This window comes from Vanellus vanellus (assembly GCF_965231255.1).
Source record: "Vanellus vanellus genome assembly, chromosome: Z".
In the NCBI taxonomy this organism is placed as follows: Eukaryota; Metazoa; Chordata; class Aves; order Charadriiformes; family Charadriidae; genus Vanellus; species Vanellus vanellus.
In genome coordinates, this window is record NC_138908.1 from 19021485 (window position 1) to 19037116 (window position 15632).

Sequence of the window (15632 nt, forward strand, 5' to 3'; positions counted from 1 at the left end):
GGGGAGGTGAGAGTGGGGGGTTGCGCGCCCCTTCCGGAGGAGCCGCCCGGTCTCCTCCGCCCCCCCCCAGGGGACCGCGGGTGGGGGCGATACCGCGGGCGGCGGGCGCTCCTCCCCCGGCCGCTCTCCCCGGCCGGAGCCGGAGCCGGAGCCGGAGCCGTAGCTGGAGCCGGAGCCGGAGCCGGAGCCGGAGCGGGCGGCGGCGCGGGCGGGGCGAGGCGCAGGCGCGGCGCACGACGGGCTGCAGCCGGGCCCCCGCGCCGCTCCCGGGAGCCGATGGCAGCTGCACAGCGCGGCCGCCCGGCGGAGCGCGGCGCGGCTCGGCGCCCCCGGCGCGGGATGCGCGGGCGGGCAGGCGGCGGCGGTGGCGGCGGCGGCGGTGGCGGCGGCGACGGCGGCAGCGGCTGCGGCAGCTCCGGGAGACGGAGGGACGGGGCCGGGCGGCCGGCGGCCGCCGCGCTCGCCTGACCTGCGTGCCCCCCCTGACCGCGCCGGGCTGCCCCGAAGGATGTCCGCCCAGTCCAAGGGGACCGCATCCTCCTCCTCGTCGCCGTCCGAGGGGCCGCCGGCAGGCTCCAAAGCCAAGGTGAAGGAGCAGATCAAGATCATCGTGGAGGATTTGGAATTAGTCCTGGGGGATCTGAAAGACGTGGCCAAGGAACTTAAGGAGGTGAGAAGCGGAGAGCTGCGCCGGCAGATCCCCGGTCTGCCCCGTGGGGGGGCGAGCGCCTGTGGGCCGGGGGCCCTGCTCCCCCCGGGGCTCCGCTGCCGCCCCCGGGCTCCTTCTTTACCACTTCTTCACCGCGGGTCGAGCAACTGGTGTCCAGGCTTGGGCACGGGGCGGCCACCGGCCGTACCCGGGGCGGGCGGCTCAGCCTCGCTGCCGCGCCCGGCTGTCCGTAACGGGACGGGGCGGTGCAGGGCGGCTGGAGCCCCGTGTGCCGGGTGCCGTGCGCCCCCGGGGCCGGTCGTGCTCCCACCCATCCCCCGGCTGCGAGGCGGCTCTTCCCGGGGACTTCCCACCTCGGCGTAACCTACGGAGTTGTTTTGTTGGGGCTTTTTTGGGGGGGAAGGTTGTTTTTTTTTGTTTGTTTGTTCGTTTGTTTTTCCCGGAGGGCCAGGAGTGCATCTCCTGCGGGGTCCACCCTGGGCGAGGAAGGTGTGTGTGGGAGCTGCAGGACCCGCAGTCCTGCCCGGTCGCGGTCTGCGCCGGGCCGACATCCCGACGGTGGGAGAGGTGTCAGAAGCGGCTCCACTCCCGCTCTGGCGGGTTTAACTTTTCATCTGCACGGTGCAGCCCCGTATTCACCCCTTAGGCAGCAGCCCGGCTCGGATCTCCCGGCTGGTGGCGGGGGGGAGGGGGTCCCGGACCCCGCGCACCCGCCGCCCTGGGCGAAGGGTCCCTGCCCGGCTCGGCGGTACCGGCGCGGCGAAGTCCCGCTTCTGCCTCTGCAGGCTGCTTCACCGCCAGCTGGGAGCCCTGTTGGTCTTGCCGATCTGGCATGATTGCCTTTGCAATCTTTCTTTTGCCGGTGGCGAGTGTCATCTCCCCTCGGTTAATCTGCAGGCAGAGTGCGATTACCGCGGGCGCGTTCCTTAACGGGGAAATGCTGTAGCTGAAGGAAGAGAATTTGGCTGTCCTTTTGGAGATTTCCACGTTATCTTGATTTTGCTACACAACTGGTCGACAGATGGTTGGATTATGCACCGAATTTCAAGTCCAGAATCTCTGTGCATTGCTTTTTAATCCTGTATTTGACATTTATAACAGGCTGTGTTTTTTTGCTATCAAATATTAGTTTTCTATTTTAACAACACTGTCAACAAGTTTCATTCAACAGACTTTTGCCATCTGAGGCAGTCTGAAATTCACCCAGTACTTCATATGAGGTTGAAAGATGTATAAACACACGGCTCACTAATCACAGCTGTTAGACTTCTTTCTCACCCACAATTCCAGATTTCTCCTTTATTGAAAATATATCTATAATTTCTCTTTTCCTTAATGTGCTACTGTCTGTGCTTTGTAATTTTTTGAGGTATTTTGAAGTGGAAATAAACATTATTTGTTTGGCAGTTCTTCCAACATTTTAAAGACTGATAGAGCAAACTGGCTTCTGTTGCTGCAGAAGCACATTTTCAGGACCTGGAGAGGATGTACTGTGATCTGTCTCATGAATGTAAATCATTCTCTGCACATAATCAGTCCTAGCTTTTCTCTAGTGAGCAAACAAGATCACTGCAGGTGGAGGTCGTATGTCATCATTTACTGTGGCATGTTTTATCTAAGCAAACTTGCCTGTTCTGGTTGACTGCATCTGTGAAAGAGAACTGGATTTACTTCTGCTCGGTGGGGAAATGGCTTGGGTGGAACTCCTTTTTCCAACTAGAGTGAAATGGGAAGTTGTAGAGAAATGGTGCAGTAACTCTATTAAGTGCTACGTACCTGTTGAAGGGTGGAAGGATTGCCAAAAGCATCTGTTTTTAAAAAATGGAAGTATTTTTATAAAAAGGATAGTTAAATCTTGTTTGTAATCACACAAGCTTTTGAGTAATGCTTTTCTCTAAACATGTCTTACAAAAATAATACCTGCAATACTCTGACAAAGGTTGCATATACAATTATCTGCTTGCTTGGAGTATTACCATTATGTGTTAAATACACTTTGTGTGACATTTATTTTGAAAAGTCCACGGAAGTTTACCATGTGAGTACCTCCAGTTGTCTGCCTTTTATGGACTAAACCTGTACAAGATCTATTGACGCATCTTTAGTGTATGCCTTTTTATGCGAAAATGAGTTAATTGATGATAGTATAAGCTAATAATCAGTCTCTTTCATACGTTGTTTGTAGGTGTTAGAAAGCATTGTCAGATCTTTCATTAAAGCGTGTAGGAAGTTGTTCTATAGTCAGTTCTGCTGTATTACACACAGAAGTATACCTGTGCTTCATTTGTGGTGCATTACTGTAGTACCAAGGAAAGCGATAAACTAGAGGATGTAAGTTTATGCTTTCCATTTTCACTACAAATTGTGTCTGGAAATGTTTTGGGTACCTTTTTTTTTCCCACTGCGTGTTTGCTGCAGTTCAACTATTGCGCTACAACCTTTTCTGTTGTTCATTACTTTTTCTTTTTAATTAGGAATATAGTATTCTGAAAACAGGTTTTTATTCTTGTTATTACTGTTATGTTAAAAAAGACTTCAGTTCTGCTACAGTGGTAGGGTGTGAGAGCCTTTTTGTGCAGTTACAGTAATATTTAATTCTGATATTGAAAATATGGCATTTGTAGAACACTATTTATGTCCACCTATTTGTTAAATATAAATAATTATTTGTTAGATTATACTTAATGTAGCACTTGACACCCAGTCTAACCCAATACGTAACCTCCTAACGTCTTTCAGTCTTTTTTTGTAAGATTTCATATTCAAAATGCTGTCAAATTGAAAGATAGTTTTGTCACTTCAAAGTGAACTGTGCTGTAACAGTAATGAGTATGGCTGTATAAGACTTGTATGTCTCGTTACATTTAGCTTATTATAGCTTACTTACATTAATGTGTTTTAATCTGCCCTTTGTTCTGAAGATTTTTCTAATTTATCCTTTAACATTTTTTGTATTTAAAAGAGGGGAAGGGAGGAGTGGGAAGAGGATGGGGTGTTAAATCCAGATGCACAAATCATGGAACTTATAAATTTTCTGTAAAAGCACATGACTGAATCATGTGGATGAAAATAAGTACATGTTAGGAGTTACTGTGTCTTAGAAATGGAGCGTCTGTCTCTTTTTTGTCCCTTATTTATTGGTCTGGCCTGTTAAGGCTAACATAACCACAGAAGACTAAGGACAGAGAAGGGGGGTGATTGGGAGGTATGTTCGGATGGAGCGGTGCAAGGTCCAGAGTCTGAGCTCATGTGTGGTTAGTCCTCTCTTGGGTGCAGTTAACTTAGGAGAGACTTGGCAGCTTTTGTATCCTTGCTAAAAAGAAACACTGGGTGGGTGTGTACCAGCAGCAGGATATGTTTTGTGCTGGAAAAAAATTGATGGTTTTAAAATGGATCAAGTGGCTGTTATTTGTTGAATATTCCAAAGAAAAATCAAATGGGTGCCAGAGGATTGAGTAACACTGACTATTTCTTCAGTTCAGGCTATTTCAAAATTAAGTTGGTGAAGCCTTAAACTTTGATTCTCCTCCAGAGGATTGGATAAAAGACCTTTTTCTCTGGAGCCTGTCTAGAAATATGTTTATTATTCAGTCTTGCTTTGCAGATGATGTTTATCTGTCTGGTACCTAAATAATGATGTACTGGAAACCAGAAGCTGTGTGCTAATTAAAGTATTTTGAATGTAAAATGCGTGAGGTAGCCCTAATTCTTTGATGACTTCAGACGGGGCTGTAGGGGGTGTGCATGCACACCTGTGGAGAGCAGGACACAGAGATCTGTATCATCTTAATACTGATCTTATAATTTTTAAGACTTCCCTGCTTTCACATTTTATGATAATGTTGCACATTTCTGTATCCTTGCACTTGTTTACATTAAAGAAATACTTAACTAAATCATTTGATAAATACTTTTTGCGGTAATAAAAATTCATCATGCAGAACAAATTCCTGGAAGTTATGTGTGAAACATTTGCATAGCTTTTAATTGGCTAAATACGCTTCAACCTTTTATCGAAAGGAAGCAGCTGTGTAGCTATTGCCAATGTTTAGAATAATCCAAAATGGAGGTACAGGAGAAACAGAAGCCCTCATAAGCATTGCACATGCATCAGTAAATTTCCAGTCTTTCCAAGTCTTACCTCCTCTGCTTTAAACCCTGCAAAAATGTCTTGCTGACAGAACGAGTGAATAATACTGCCTCATCTAACTGATGCATTTATTTCCCATAAAGATGTGATCTGTAAAATTTGGGCGTGACTTAACAAATAATGTTTTCTCAGTGGTGATGGAACCAACAGATGCTACCCCCCCTCCTTGCAAGCACCATGATAAAGTTTGTTATGGGGTAGGGTACATGACCTGATTCTGTTACCATGCCAGTCATTGTTCTTTTAAGTGGAGGGTGGTCATGTATTCCATGGTCTTCATTTCTGGATCAGGCCTGCAGGACCATATTACAATTTCAACACCAATGTTTTCCATTCTGTTTTTGTGTTCAGCTCACGATCCAGATGGGACGAAGGCACTTCAGATTCTTGCCTGTTAATCCAGAAACTAGGAAACTGCAGTTTGTGTCCATCAAAGGGATTAGAATGGAGACAATCAATCGTGTATCAGTATCTCTGATGTGCAGGCAGCAATACAAACAAATACAAGAAATGTTTTGGGTTCATATTGCTGCATGAAGGTGAGGAGGGGAGGTAATACAGCACAGGTAAAGAATAGACTATGTGCAAACCTAAGGGTAAGCAGAACAATAGCAAAACGTTTTAATCCATTTGATCTTCTCCTGCTGATCCCTGCCTCTTCTCTTTTTTTTGGGCTCTCTCCAGATGTCAGGGACTTCCAGCTCCTTTTTCTAGGTGGTGGCAGTTGAAGGAAGAGGTTTTTGAGCATACTTGTTCCTGCCGTTAGAAATCCAGTAAATGCAGATGCCCTTCTTAAGTATGGATTCTGGATGCTTGCCCTCTTAACAGTGTTCCTCCCGGAGTCTTGCTTCAGTAGATACAGTCTTTGTATATGCAGATCTGGTCAGTGGGAAGTGAGAGGGACTGAAGCTGTCCTGTGATTTTTATTGCTGCAGCTGGAGTTGTGGTCTGGTTCAGGCACCAGGACCAAGGCATTGTATGACTAATGGCATTTCCCATTCCAAAACTTGCTGATCTCTCCAGCAGCAGGCTTTTTTTTTTTCCCAGTTTCTTGTTGCATTCCTTAGTGACAAATGCAATCATGAACTGTACCTGGATGTTTATTCCAAGTGCAGAGTGGGATTCATTGTGTAAGAGAAGCACTGCACAGCAACTGTATTGTGATCTGCCCAGGGGTCCAAACAGGGCCACAGATAGTCATTGCAGGTGACTGAATCCTAATTTTAATTTCCTTTTATTTCTTGTGGTCTATGAAGCATTTATACAGTTATACCCAACAAAAAAGTGCAAATGTATTAGGACAAAATTCTTATGCCAGTAGTGTCAATAAAACCAATAGAGCTAAAAGGTAACTGTGAACCTTACACACACACACACACACACACACACACACACACCCCCCCCCCGTGTGTTGAGGTTGTCAGGAACATTTTAAATGCTGATGTATGACAAGTTAAGGTTGCTCCGCATCTGATTGGTAACCAAAGCTACCAAGAGTTAGTAATTATGTTGTGTAACACAATGAAAAGAATAACTAGTGTACGTATAGAGCGTTGCTTGTTAATACCAGGAGGTTTGACAAAGGGAGGCACACTGTCAATTTATGCTAGCTATTTTGTTTTTATAAACACTCATGTCAGCTACTTCATTCCTTTTATGCAATACTAAGCTCCTGATAGTAATGTGTATTGTGCAACCATGAGCTAAATAGAGCATATATAAATTCAGTTTTCAAATAAAAACAGTACCACAGTGAAAATATGTATCTTTGTGCTGCAGTTCAAACTTCGCGCAGTCCGTGCACTACTGACCGTGATACAGAAAACAAAAGTAGTGAGGCACGAAATTCAGTTTGTTGCAATCAGATTTTTCCACTGAATTCATTAGGAACAAAAGTAAGATCAAGTGTCACTAAAGTTAGATTTGGGCTGCTTCATTTTTATTAAAACTTCAGAATTTAGAGAAAACAGTTGCTGCCATGTGTATGTATGAATGTGTCATACAAAAACAATGACTTGGTTGAGCACCACCATTGAAGTTTGGCAGATTTTTGCCAGTTTCCTCTGGAAATGAAGCAATGCTTCTGTTCCCATTACTCACGCTGGACAAAGTTCTAGAATAGCCTTCCCACTTCCAGTCAAAAACTTCCATCCAAATTAGTACTTACAGTCAATTTGCACACAACTAATTAATAATACTCTTGGGGGAGATGTGGGAGAGGGGCAACTGTTGTCCCTGAGTTTAAAGAGTACTTTCCCGTAGTGCCTATTTCACAATACCTTTATGAAGAGCATCACTATCCTCTTCTAGTTTCCATTTCTTTTAGAGCTGCAAAATGTTGGTGGTTTATAGTCTTCTCAGTATGTTATAACTGTTATTTGAAAGGCAGATGAGCCGAATGGTCAGTGACCTCACAGGTAGCTCATGTACATCCTGCTCAGGTGTCCCCACTTTTTCTTCTGTGGAGGTTATCACTGTGAGGCAGAGAGAGTGAAGGGGTCTGTTTTGCATACGGACAGGTGTCCTTCCCACATAACCTGTGGCTGACTTTCAAAGCATGCAGGTTAACACTAGTGTTTTTACCTATATGTAGATGTGACTTTGTTTTATTCTGCTAGTAGTTGGGCTTTTTGGTTTGGTTTGGTGTTTTGTTTTTGGCTTTTTTTTTTGTTTGTGGTTTGGTTTGTTGTTGTTTTTTTTTTTTTTTTAATAGATGCACTAAATAGCAACTGATGTATGTTGTTTTCTTAAAGTAAAGGTCTTGAGGTAGTGTTTCACTCAAATTTCAATGTAGCATGCATATTACCTGTTTTACTGAATCTTTAATATGTTAACCGTGAATGTATGATAAGGGCTGCAGCCTATATCTGCCTCCCTCTCACAGCTCATGTCCAGCTCTGTACATCATTGACTGTGGTCATTCTTACTGCAGCTACCTGCAATGCTTCAAAATGCCCTCTTTCTTATTGTACTCAGGGGAAGGAGAAAAGCAGAGCCTGCCTTCACTGTGGAAGGGCTAAGAAAATCCTCTAGCAGATCTCTTACTACAGCTTCCCTGTGTCAGGTTGTGTCTGTGTTGGATGACTGGGGTGGGAGGGCTTGGTGGCTGAGCCCCTGGCGTTCTGGTTTGGTTTAAAATTATTGTGTTAGAGCTGATGGGAGTAGCGAGGAGCAATTGCCTCCAAACAGGAGTAGTGCCGTCAGTTGTTGCTTTTGCAAAAATTATAGGATGTTCATATGTCTTTAAAGGTTAACAAAGTCATCCGTTGTTTCATGCAGCATGTGCCACATTGCATTATGAAGATGGAGAGCACTGATGTTGAATCATTTCCAGCTTTCATTGTAGATTATTTCTCAGTAATCTGAAAAATCCTGCAATTTTAAAACACCTTTCCGTTTCTTTGCCTTTTTTTTTTTTTGATAGATCTGCAGTAATTATTTTATTCTTTCACCAATGATAGTATTATGTTCTATTGTTTGTTGTAGTCTGTTTACAGTTCTTTCAGTGAACAGCTTCAAGGTGGAAGCAGAGTAAAACATTCTTACTTGCACTGTAATCATTTGTGTTGTAAGTAAGAGAAGAAGATGATTTAATACTTCTGAAAATAGTGTGAGAAGTTTATTACTTGTTTAAAGTGGTACCATCTTCATGGGGCTCCAGGACTTTGATGGGAAACCAAAAACTACATTTGGGCTTTCCATTCAACTGCAGAAAGTGAGATAAGTGCTTAAAATATTCAAAATTTTGATATTTAATGATATTTTACATTTTACTGGAAATGGCACTGTGTTAAAGGAGGCAGCTTATGTAGCCTGAAAGATGCAGATTTTATAAGCAAACAAAAAACATTAACAAATGAACAGTTTGGGCTTGTTTCTCCGTTATAATTTATTTGTTTATACCCATGTAACTGTGTCCTTTCTGTATATAATTAATGTGAAAATGTGAAAAATCGAGGTCAGTATGTTTCTTCTTTACTGCAGCGTAACAAAACCCAAGGATAATTCTTTCTTTGCATGCTTTGTCATTGAGATTTTCTTCTTTTTTTGTGGTATGACTTCAGCTTTTTCTTGCCTTTTTGATGAAACTGGGCAAAAAGAACACTTTTTCAGTGTTAGTTCTCTGAATTTTTGTAAGGGCACATGCTAATGAGAGAGCAATTGTCCAGCTAAATTAACTACTGAAAGTTCAGTAGTTACTGGACAAATAATTGGAACAAATGTATTTATTTTTAAATATGGAATCACAGACTGGTTGAGGTTGAAAAGTACCCCGGGAAATTGTCCAGCCCATTCAAGTGTCTACCAGACCAGGTTGCTAAGGATCTTGTTCTTGAATATCTTCAAGGATGGTGACTCCACAGCCTTTTTGGACTACCTATTCCAATGTTGAATCACCCTTACAGTAAATATGTTTTGTATTGCGTTTAGTGGAGTGTCCTGTATTTCAATTTGTGCCTGTTGCCTGTTATGCTCTCATTTAGCATCACTGAGAAGAGTCTGGCTTCGTATTCTTACTCCTTCCAATCAAGTATTTATACACATTGTGATAAGATTGCACTGAGCCTTCTCCTCTCCAGGCTAAACAATCCCAGTTCTCTCAGCGGCCCCTCGAATAACAGATGCTTCAACCCTTTAGTCATCTTCCCAACCTTTTGCTGGACTAGGTACAGGATTTTAATATCTGTCTTGTACTGGGGAGTCCAGAACTGTGCACAATACTGCAGACATGGCGTCAAAAAATCAGGTATGTATTCAGTAAAAATGCTGTGTTACAAACATTAGCTTCCCTCAGTAAATATTTCTTTAACACTCAAATTTTGAATTAGGTGAAAAACATGTTCTCTACCTTTTCATTATATCTGCAGTAGTAAATGGTTACGGACTTCTCACTGCCTGTGGTCTGAATCTGGATTTTACTTACTTTCAGGCAGAAGGATAAATAACAGATTTGTAGGATAACTCCCTGTATGAACATAACGGATGCATACACCGAGGGTATGGGGCTGGTGTTGGTGGGTGCAGCCACTGGATGTGACATTAGGCAGTGATGATGGGAAGGGAGGGCTGCAGCTTCTGCTTTTTACAGGGATGCCACTCCTCTGTAACATCTCTCCATGAGACTGTGATACATCCTTTTCCCCACCTCCAAATGAAATTGAGCAGGCAAACCCAATGCAGCTACTCAATTTAACTTTGTGAACCATTCAGATTAATTTTGCCCCTCTGCTCCAACCGCTGCAGATGTCAATTTTCACTTTGATTTCTCATTTTCTGTTGCATCATACAAATCCCTCCATTTCTATGAGGCTTTTTTGTTTTCTTTTCCTAGCCCTTTTCCTCTTTTCTGTGGTAACAGTTTCTGGTGCTTCTGCAGCTTTATCTACCTCACTGCTAGTGGCTACCAAAATGACATATAGGATGTTAAACGTGAAAGTGCTTCTCTCTCCGTTCTTGAACGTTGACTCAGGAAAGTCAACATCAGAGTTTTAAGATCGGTCTTAAGAATTTCAGGTGACTCTGGTATTCATCTTAGTAACACAATTGTTCTCCTCATGCATCTTTCACGTGCTCATAGCAGATTCTCCTATGTAGGTTCTGGAAGCATTGTTAGTATTTTTTTCTAGCTCAATTTCCAATCTGGTATAGCAACTGATAGCTGCATTGTTTGGATTCCGAAGTTATCTGTGTTGCTGTGATAAGCAAAAAATTTTCGTTTAAAGCCCATGATAGGTTAAGTTAACATTGTTTTCGAGCTTTCCAGTTCAGTATCCAGAATATTTAAAATTCACTCCATCTTTTCTCAAAATTCTGCAGTGCTACACTCTTAAATCAATGATTTTCAGTTACCAACTGGAGTGTACTTTAGGAGTTTTTAGTGATGATTGCAGAGACCATTTGAATGGGATATGTTTACAACAGCAGGTGGTCTCTGCTAATGCTACTTTTATCTGTGATAACTGGAGTGGTACAGTCTAGGCTTATTTGACTTTCATTGCTTATAGGTAATTTTATGGGGCAGTTTTAAGGTTCAATAAACTGTGGCATTTGGAAAAAAAAAATACCCTGTGTTTGGACATAGTGTCTGGTAATTTATTAAGACTGGGAATCTATATAAGCATACGTACCTTTGCTGAAGTAATAACTTCTGTTTCTTGAAATCAAAGTATGGATGGTATGGAGAATCTGTAAGGCTTACAGAAAACTGATGGTTGACCAAACTGGGAGGTTTATGCTGAGGCAAGAGAATGAGGAGGTTGTGATTGTTAGTTTGTTTTGTTGCTTGTTGACAATTGATTTGCATATGCTTGTTTTTCAGATGGTAGTTATTTGATTCTGTCTATTAAAAAAATTCATAGAATTTGAATGGTTGGATTGTAAGCACTTTAAATCATGTGCAAACACTTTAGTTAATTCTTTTCATTAGCTGCCGCCTTAAATCTTAGAATGCAGCGCTTTTGCTGATGTGATACAGTGTAACCATCAAGGTGTTTGACTAAGCTGAGACTTTAAATTAACTTGATGAGTATCATGGAAAATAGGGTGTACTACAAAGATATGTAAGACAGTGTAGCTGCAAAAAAAACCCCCAACCCCAACCCAGTATATTGCTACACATAGTAATATTTAAAGTAGGGAGGGATGGATGGGCGGGTGGGTGGGTGGGTGGATGGATGGATGGATGAATGGATGGATGAGTTGCACAAGAAAAAGTCATACTACTTCAGGTGCTGAGGATGCTGAACTAGGAAAAAAAGGTACTGCAGAGAAGTAAGAATTTTTTATTTAGTTCAGACTTTACATAGTCTGTTCCTTTCTTCAAATTAAAGCTGCAATAAGACAGAAAAACTGATACCTTGAAAATATTCAGGTTTGTCTTTGAAGAAGGTTTGAAGGATAATGTAAAACTGAGGGCGTTACAATACAGTTAGAACAGTGGCTTGAATGATGTTTTTCTCCCTATTTTTAAGGGGCTGTACACTGAAGAAACTTAATTCGACTTCGATAGAGCTGTGCCATCTTGTATTAACTGGCCTGTTGTTCTTAAGCAGTGCAAGACATTCTGGAGATTTGATATGCCTGTGTCTGTGTGAAGTTGGTATCTGATTCGCATAATTCATGTTCTTCATTTCAGGAGAAATTAGAACCCCACTACTTGTATGGACAGTAATCTGTATGAATGGCTATGACAAGGTTCTAATTCTTTTATCTAAGGCTTGAGTTTATTGCATGCCAAAGAGTTATAGTCCAAGATTGATCCTGTTTCTAGATGAACACTTGGCTAGCATTGTGAATCTTTACTTCAAGTTTCTTACAAATTAAAAAAAAAAAGTCAGATCTATCAAAGTTTGTTCAGTTTACACCTTAGAAATAGGTGCCACTTTTATACTTTATATATACTTTTTTATACTTTGAACAGAATATTAAATGTACCTAGTCGGTTATTTTCTCCGTAAATTAGTAGTCTGCTGCAAACTTACATCTGGCTTAGAATGTAAATTATTTCTGAGATTCAGTGTTTAACAGATGTTAGTCAAACAAGAGCATAAAATAAAATACTAAAAGAAAAAGTTAATAAATAACCCTCTGGATGAATTCTTTCTTTGGGAAAAATGTAAACAACCTTGACTTGACGCTTTGTATCATGGAGTCAGGTGTAGTTAATAATAATCGATTTTGAAAAGAAGGAAGGACTTATATTTCTGTAGATCTTGTGGCTCATTTGCTAAATATGAAGCATGATTCTGTTTAGTTTTCCCCACTTCTGACAGTGACATCTCATGATAATGTCCTGGTATTATGTGACAGCTTTTCAAATGATTTTTGTTTCTTTTATAGCTATCTTTTGAAAGAGTGGCAAGGCTCAGAGGGGATTTGGAACATTATTGAGCCTTAATTTTCTAAAAATCAAGTTCTTGTTTTAATAAGTGCTTGTTTCGTACAGGTAGAGTTCTTCTCGCATGTTCATCTATTATTTCTCAGCTTAATTTATCAAGATTGAGGCATCATTGTTATCACTGTGGATTTACAGATATGATATGTCTTCCTTCTATTCATGGTTTCTTGTATGCAATGAAACAAAGTTGTCTGTTACATAAATGCTAATATAGTGCAATTAAATCTTGATCAAGTGGATTTTATGATAATTAAATAACTATTTTGAACAGAGTAATTTTTTTCCTTGCTTTTTGTACAGCAACTATAGTCTTGCAGCACTTCAGTACAATTTTTCATTGAAAACTTTGTGTTAGACTTTGGAAGCCTGTGTGGCTAGAGGACAAGATGTCAGTATCTTGCTTTCTTCTAACATAGAGCAGTAGCAAGTCTATGTGGCTTTAAGGTTTTCTTCCCATGAAGAAGATGTTCTTGCAGTCTTCGCATGCTTCCTACTGCAGACTGCCATGTAATAGAGACACAGGAAGCATAGTACCATGTTTTTGTGAATGGAAACTGTTTAATCTGGGCAAAAACCCCCAACAGGCAAAGAAATGAACAGTGACAATAAAATTTTGTTAAAATTCTAGTAGTAGTACAGATTAGGAGGAGGTTTATCACAGAGTCTTTTTCCCTTAGCAGTCAGTACTCTTATCTCTGATTTTCTTCTGCTTCTGATTTTTGTATGACATTTATTTGAGATGCAAAATATATGCATGATAAATTAACATACACAAAGCACTGTGTTGTTGTGGCTAGACTACTTGCAGAACTTGTCTCCTGTGACATAGACATGTGCTTTACATAATTTTCTCTGTTCATGCACGTGTGTCCTGTAGTGGAAGCGATAGCAGATACTACATAAGGCATCCTCCTTTGTTTTAAGAAGCACACCCTGTTTCTAGCTCTGCAGAAAGAGATTTCTCTGAAGGAATTATTTTCTTTAAGGACATCAAAGGGGAGCAAATTACCTTAGTGTTTTGTGAACCACATCTGAGGAATAAAACTGTAAAAGCTCTGGAGAGACTCACAGGCTAAGTAGAGGTATTTGCAGGATGAGATAGTACTGTGGTCCTCCGTATCATTGCGGTATGTACATTATCAGGAAAAAAATCTTGAAAATGAATAGTCTACTTTCCTAAATGAGAACGCAAATGTGTTGCATTAAATTCAGCAAGAATTTAACAGTTTCCTTTTTTAGAAAGGTTTTGTGCTGTTATTCTCCAAAGAATGTGTCCTGGGTGAATGCTGACACAGTGTTATCATCTTGATTTGCAGACTGCTCTTGGGCCTTTGCTGCTCATCCTTGCCTTGTGTAACAAGATCGGTAATTTTCAATACAAGTGTGAAGAAAATCTTAACTATAGAAAGTAGGAATAAGAATTATTTGTGATTTTTTTTTTTTTTTTTAATTCTTGGTGAAACCTCAGGATGTCACAGCTGCTGGAACCATTGGCATAGAATGAAGAATTTTGAGAAAATGCAGGAAGAAATAAAGGAAGAGAAAGGAGGGATGCTGGTGGTGAAGGGATGCAGATGGGAAAAAAAAGCTTTGTCTGACAGTTTTTCAAGTTAGAAAAGGAAGATGAAATTGGAGTAAAAAGATACTCCAGCCTTAAACTCAGCTTATCATATTATCTGAAATGTCATGACTTTTCTGTGTGGTGGTCTATGTTTTGTTTAAGAATAGGTGACTGGAAAGAGCAAACTAAGTCTCTGAATCCAGGACCCTTCTATTGGAGGCAGATCATGTTTCTTTGTGTGTTTATGTAGCTCCATTTTAAATATATCAATTTCTTTTGTTATCTTCTTTCTACTGTTCCCATTGGAATATTATAAGAATTGATGTGAAAACTTGGAATCTTTTAATTATTATTTTTTTATTATTTTTTTAACACCCAAGGTTTTCGTCCTAGTGTTGCCACTCAGCTCAGGTAGCTCCTGAATATTTCCTCCACCTGTATTGTATGTTGGTACATTAGTAAAGAAACTCTTAATCCTTTTATTAATTTGATAGACGGTCCATTTGATGAAACGGAGAGTTTTTCTATGTCTATTTTGATTGCGTTAATCTTCATAGAACTGTCTGATGCTATAGGTGGCGTCTAACCAGAGCTTTGCACAGTGTTGCTCATCTTTACTGGAACTGTGTCTTTTGCTACATCCTGAAGTTGTATTTCCATTTTGGTGTCAGATTGGCGTTTGACAGCTGTGCCGTGATCATCTTGTACACACAGGGTCTTTTCCACATAGGTCTATGAATTAGTGAACTTCCCATCTGTAGCACGAAGCTATTTAGTTTGTCCTCACGGTTATGATCTTGCACATTGCACAATAGGAATTTTATTCCACTTCTAAGCATCTGCGAGATTTACTCCATCCCCTGTGTGTTGTCTCTTAGCTCTGCTGGATCAGCAGATTTCCTCAGAGCGTTTACAACATTTGTGGCAGGGGAATTAATAAAAATATAGTATGACATCAGCCAAAGTCTGGTTAAGGACTTTCATTGCTGTGTTCTCCTGACCCAAATCTACTGCATTTTATATGTTTAGAAAACCATTGAACTATAAAGTAGTCAACAATCCACCTGGAGGTGGCTTTTCAAACAGTACATACTTGAGTTTTGGAACATCTTGGCCGTATACATTATGGAGAATATGAGTTTCTGTGTGCTGAAGATGACAGTGGACAAAATTAATGAGAGGGAGCTCCCTAAATGCATAGAAAAGCCTAGAAGCTGGCTAAATGTATAGAATGAAGCACACATCTCAGGAAAACCCTGGGCCTCAGGTGGTTGCAGCCTGGGAGAGTGCTTAAAGTGACTACTCGCTGTGCTCTTCAGCATCTGTTTGTGATCACTGTTGGAGAGAAGATGAC

General features: G+C 41.2%; 1 protein-coding gene across 1 annotated transcript in view; it reads left to right on the forward strand.

Annotated features, from left to right (window-relative positions):
- Positions 1-508: 508 nt before the first annotated feature.
- The window catches only part of PRR16 (proline rich 16), a gene marked incomplete at its 5' end in the record, with an annotated part of 204155 nt that continues 189031 nt past the window's right edge, over positions 509-15632 (forward strand). Inside the window, one exon of the mRNA XM_082497758.1 lies at positions 509-670. Within this exon, the coding sequence (XP_082353884.1) occupies positions 509-670 (162 nt within the window). The remainder of the gene's footprint in view (positions 671-15632) is intronic.